Source organism: Carassius carassius, chromosome 6 (assembly GCF_963082965.1).
Source record: "Carassius carassius chromosome 6, fCarCar2.1, whole genome shotgun sequence".
Lineage (NCBI taxonomy): Eukaryota > Metazoa > Chordata > Actinopteri > Cypriniformes > Cyprinidae > Carassius > Carassius carassius.
In genome coordinates this window covers 31,410,560-31,416,457 of record NC_081760.1, presented here as the reverse complement: position 1 = coordinate 31,416,457, position 5,898 = coordinate 31,410,560, and the positions used below count along the sequence as shown (strand labels likewise).

At 37.7% G+C, this 5,898-nt stretch overlaps 1 protein-coding gene across 1 annotated transcript; it reads left to right on the top strand.

Moving 5' to 3' along the window:
- Positions 1–382: 382 nt before the first annotated feature.
- On the top strand, positions 383–5,519 carry LOC132142631 (small ribosomal subunit protein eS6-like). Its single transcript, XM_059552635.1, has 6 exons — positions 383–511; positions 991–1,122; positions 2,359–2,569; positions 3,182–3,328; positions 5,043–5,200; positions 5,380–5,519. Exons 1-6 carry the CDS (start codon positions 506–508, stop codon positions 5,473–5,475), a joined length of 750 nt encoding a protein of 249 aa, XP_059408618.1. The 5' UTR covers positions 383–505; the 3' UTR covers positions 5,476–5,519.
- The last annotated feature ends 379 nt before the right edge of the window (positions 5,520–5,898 follow it).

Sequence of the window (5,898 nt, the reverse complement as noted above, 5' to 3'; positions counted from 1 at the left end):
TATATATATATATATATATATATATATATATATAGAAGTGTAAACATTTCATGGGAACAAATACAGGTGTTACCTCTGACAGATATAATGCTATAATTGCGATAAAAAAGGGTTATTTACGCAATGATTAATTATCTAAAAGGTGTATTTTGCCTTATAAAGTTAACTAATAAAATTATTTAGCATTTTAACGTAATAAAATCATTTTAATATTGAAACAGTAATGCATTACTTTTATGTCAGCATCAATAACTTACTAACATGCCCGTTAACATCTTCTATGTTTCTATTTTTTATTAATAAAATATTTATACATTCATAGTTATGTCATGTAGCTCATATATTCAAGTGTACAAACACTATTTTGCTCTAAAACTGTTCTGTGCGCGTGCTGTTTCAAACGACAAAACATATTCTCGCGATAACCTGGAAGTCTATGTGAGACTAGGAGTCGGATATCCGGTCTCTTTTCGGTGGTGGACTCAGGGCGAGAAAGTCCTCCATAATGAAGGTATGGGGACTGAAAAAGTGATTTTACAAGTTTTATAGTTCACAGTGTGCTGGAAATATCGAATGAGTTCAATTTCTCAGTCTCAAAACAATCCGATGGACTTCTGATAATCGAGATCGGCCCAGACAGTATGAAGGATGGATGTTGATTTTGTTATGTTAGCAGTACAGCGGTGGAAGTGCGGCAACATGGCAGCGCCCGCAATAGACGTGCAGTGAGCACATTAGAAAACTGAAATTGTTGCGAGCTACGTTTAATAAGTCAATTTAGTAGCAATTGTTGTAGCTGTAATGACATCGTTAGGACACGTTCTAGCAGATTGGTATCGAGTGTCAAACTATCATCTACTCCTGTCGCATTAGCGCTGTTTAGCTATCGTTAGCAGAGACGTGTCGGATGAAGACCTCATGGTTATAGTTATAACTGCAGCACACAGTCTAATAATCTTGTCTTGTTTCTTTTTTTACTTGTTCGACTAGCTCAATATCTCGTTCCCAGCCACTGGCTGCCAGAAGCTGATAGAAGTTGATGATGAGCGCAAACTGAGGATCTTCTATGAGAAGCGCATGGCCACAGAGGTAGCAGCAGACTCTCTGGGTGATGAGTGGAAGGTGAGTCATTACAACTTAAACCATCCCGACTTTTGTGTGTGCATTTCCAATAAAGCAGAAAAGTCTTACATTTCATTAAGTCTTGATTACAAGGGTTCCCCTTGACCAGTGTCTTCAGTTTAAGACCGAATATATTGAAATACACTATAGGACTTTTCAAATCTGAATGGATTTTAAACACTAGGCATCATAGTCTTGCTAACTTTGAAAATGTTTACAGAAGAAATGCTGGATGTCACGCACTAAACCAGTGGTTCTCAGTTCCAGTCCTCACAACCCACCGCTTTGCACATTTTGTGTGTATCTCGTCACTTCAGAGATTTGTACTATTCGACCGGAAGTGCCCTGCGTGTTAAACAGCTGGAAAGTCATTCCAAATTCATGCATTAACATGATGAATGAAAAGTAAATTTTAAAATCGACTGAAAATGCCAAACATGCTTGGCTTGCTATCCTCTAATTAGATGGAATCATAGTCTGAAGCAAAAAAAAAAAAAATCTGTGCCTTTAAACACTATGCAGTTTACTGTGAAATCTGTCAACTTTGATTGGTTGCCAAATGAGCTTTATTCATTTTTGTGGCACACTAGCAGTTCCTTTTTGGCTGATCAGTAGCTTAAAAGGAGGGACAGTGTGGTGCCAAAAGCAACAGTAGAGCTGCAATCCGGATAACAAGCTGTTCATGATCTTAGTGGCTGGTTGTATTGCATGGCTCTGTCATACTTCAGTGTATTGTTTAGAGAATTGGGATAGGTGCTTTATGCAAAGGTGTCCAAATTTGTTCCATTTAATTGGGGCTTCTAGTTAAAGTTTATTTCACGCTCTCTCTGTTAAATCTGTCAACTTGGACTGTCTCAAATCTGCAGACTGCCTCAGACTTTCGTCCAGACTGTTCTGAAGATATCTGGAGAAAAGTAGTGTAGTGACTGGCCTTAAAACGGCTCAAAATATCAAGCTTGTTTAATGTCCTCTAAATAAATGGAATCATAGTCTGAAGCTCTGTGCTCATTATACACTTCTTGATTTTCTGTAAAATCTGTGAACTCTGCCAAAAAAACTCTGCAACTGCTTTTGACATAAGACAGCTATAACTGACTCCTCCAGAGTACAATTTGGGACAAAAGTCGTGAAGTGTATTCCACATTTAAGTGGACTTGACAACTGCAATATTCACTATGCTGTACTTGTAAACTTCAAACTGACATTAAAATTGGCACAACTGTGTTTATCTTGTAGGGCTATGTTGTGCGCATCAGCGGAGGCAATGACAAACAAGGCTTCCCAATGAAGCAGGGTGTGTTGACCCAAGGACGTGTGCGTCTCCTCCTCAGCAAGGGTCACTCCTGTTACCGCCCTCGCCGTACTGGTGAGCGTAAACGCAAGTCTGTCCGCGGCTGCATCGTTGATGCCAACCTCAGCGTTCTCAACTTGGTCATTATCAGGAAGGGTGAGTATAGTTAGAAGTTTTAATTGAATATGTAGGTTGTGGATCCACCATTGTTTTAAAGGGATAGATGCCATATTAAATTTAACACAAATTAAAATTCCATCAAGCCTTGAGCCTCTGTGACTGACTGATTTTTGCACAACACAAAAGGCAATTTTTTTGCAAAATTTAGGTTGCCAAACAGCTTCCAGTCCCATTAACACTTATTGTATGGTCAAAAAATATAAATGAAGTCAATGGAATCTGAAACTGGGATGAGCAATGGCAGAATTTTCATATTAAGAGACACTTCATTAATAGTGCAAATGAACTTCGGATTCATAGACGGCACACCAGCAGACCCTTTTGGTTTGATGGTAACCTCAAAGGGGGGACAGTGTGGTGCCTACAGCAACAGTGGAGCTGCTAACGGATAACGACCTGATCATGTTCTTAGTGGCAGGTTGTACTGCATTGCTCTGCCAAAACTATTGCTTTGCATTTTGTTTGTAAATGGGAACAGGTACTCTATGCAAGTGTGATGTGATGGAAACAGTTAAGCTGATCTTGAATGTATGCACCTTGAATGGCCTGTTCCATAGCATCTGTTTGATAGATGTTCCTCTCCTTCAGGTGAGAAGGACATTCCTGGGCTGACTGATAGCACTGTCCCTCGCCGCCTGGGACCCAAGAGGGCTAGCAGGATCCGCAAGCTCTTCAACCTTTCCAAAGAGGATGATGTCAGGCAGTATGTGGTCAGGAGACCCGTCACTAAAGAAGGTATTACTGCTTATGCTTAGTAGTTCTCATAATGTGATGTAAATATTGCGTCATGAGATTGAGAGGGGTGCCAGCAGCAGTGGAGCTGCTAACTGGATAACAACCCCATTCGTATTATGTGCAGCTGGTTGTATTGAATTGCTCTGTTGAACCTTCTGCAGTGCATTGTTTACAGAACTGGTATAGGTTCTTACATGCATTAAAAGGTGTCAAAATTTATTCGTTAAATCTTTGTGATGCTGGACTTACTATTTATTAATAAACAAGCTGGAGGGAAAACATTCTAGAGTGATGTTTGTTTGGAAATGCAGGCTTTTTAGATTTGTTGTGCATAAATATTTGGGTACCTAACATGATTTCCTACCAGATTCTCATCCCTTTAAGCCCGCAAGAAACGATTCATAACATCCTTTTAAAGCTTATAATCTCAGAGTTTTTTAATGAATGTTATTTTGATAAACTCTTAACAAATGCTTAGCAGCCCCTTTAAACCGAATTATCTAAAAATTACAGATATTTTTCAAACCACTGCCATGATAAAAAAATGTATCATTTGAAAGCTTAGAGTCTAAGCTTTACTATGCATGTAGCCGCTTTGATTAACTCCAAAATTGTGCTGAGTTATGTGGATAAAAAAAAAATTTCTCCATAATTTATGAAAAAAAATTTGTGCCATGCACTGACAGAAACATCATATAGCTCAAATAGTCATATGTGACCCTGGACCACAAAACCAGTCTTAAGTCACTGGGGTATATTTTTAGCAATAGCAAAAAAAAACATAAATTATAAATCTTTCTTTTATGCTGAAAAATTTACACTTAAGATTGGTTTTGTGGTCCAGGGTCACATATGTGATTTGAAATGTCCCATCGAGTAAAATAAAACAAGTATAATTGTTTGGGGTTTTGGCTTGAGTGAGGCATTACTTCAAATTCAAAACAACAGTTTTAAAACTGTCTAAAAGGCTAAGAGAAGGGCTACTTTGGTTCCAAATGCTGTAACTTTTGATTACTTCATGATATCGCCACAAAATGTAATTCTCATACAGCACATATGTTGGGGAACATAACCAAAAAAAAAAAAGAAATAATTATTTTCAGTAGATATTGAATTTCAAATAAGATTATGAAAAATTTCCCTTGACCTCACTTTATATATATATATATATATATATATCACCCATTTCTCAACATTTAATTTAGAAAAAAAAATACAGAAAGATTTCTATCAAACAGTACCTACCTTTTGACTACCCTTGCTACTGTCTTGGAGTCATTCTTTATGTGAAAAAGTATTAAAATGCCCTCAGGGAGTCAAGAGCTAAACAAAGAAGCTTGTTTTGTTACAATTTTTTTTAACATTTTGGATAAAAAGACTTTTATTAGCCATTTCTCAGCAGGAGAATGTCCAAATGAAATATTCTTCCACAATACCAACCTTTTGAATCCTCTTGCTACAGTTTTTGAGTCATTATTTTAGTGTATGTCACTCAGAAAAAGCATCAACTTCAGTGAGGCAAAATTGCCCTCGGGGCTTATAGGGGTTAATATGGTGGCTAGGTTCTGCTGTTTGTATGGTCACAAGTGTCTTCTCACCTTGTGTTCAATATCATGTCAGCTTGATTAGTTTTCCTGCATCTAGTTCATATCTAAAGCTATGGACCTTAAGGGGTTTAAATGTATCCAGAGACTGACCATGCTCTTTCTGACAGGTAAGAAGCCCAGGACTAAGGCCCCTAAGATTCAGCGCTTGGTTACGCCCCGTGTGCTGCAGCACAAGCGCAGACGCGTTGCTCTCAAGAAGCAGCGCACACTGAAGAACAAGGAGGAGGCTGCAGAATACACCAAACTGCTGGCCAAGAGGATGAAGGTACGTGGCTGCTGTTTTTGTTTAGTGAAAAGTCTAATTGATGTGTCTTCCTACCGTTTAATCTATGTGAATAGTTATATTGACTTCTGAAAAAGAAATGCCTCAATTGAATCTTTATTACTGAAAAAGCACATGTTGTGTTGTGTTGTAAAAGCTGACTGTCAATGTTCTTTTTATAGGAGGCTAAAGAGAAACGTCAAGAAAAGGTTGCCAAGAGACGCCGTCTCTCCTCTCTGAGAGCCTCCACATCCAAGTCCGAGTCAAGCCAGAAGTGAGATGTACCTCACAAATAAAACATGATTTTGTTTAACATTCTAAATGGTGTCTGGTTTATTTTTTATTATTACCCTGTTGTAAGGTAGTATGTATGTAAAAAGTTTAATTTTGTTAGTCTATTTCTTTTGGCCATTCTACATTTATTTTGCAACTGTAAGGGAAGATGTTAAGGTTTGTCAATCAAGATGACTCATAATGATCATAATGGGTTTCATGTGAAGATTGTTAAAAAGTCCAGATCTAACCTATATTACCAAAATGTAAAAAAAAAAAAGGTAACCGGTTTCAAGCTCAAGCACTAAGGGGAAACACTTTAAATGTTCATGCATGTAGAAAACCGTTTGTTGAATAACTCTTCTGATATGTTCAAGACCCCTAAAATAGTCTTATACCCTTTTGTTTTTTCCTTACAATGCCTGTCA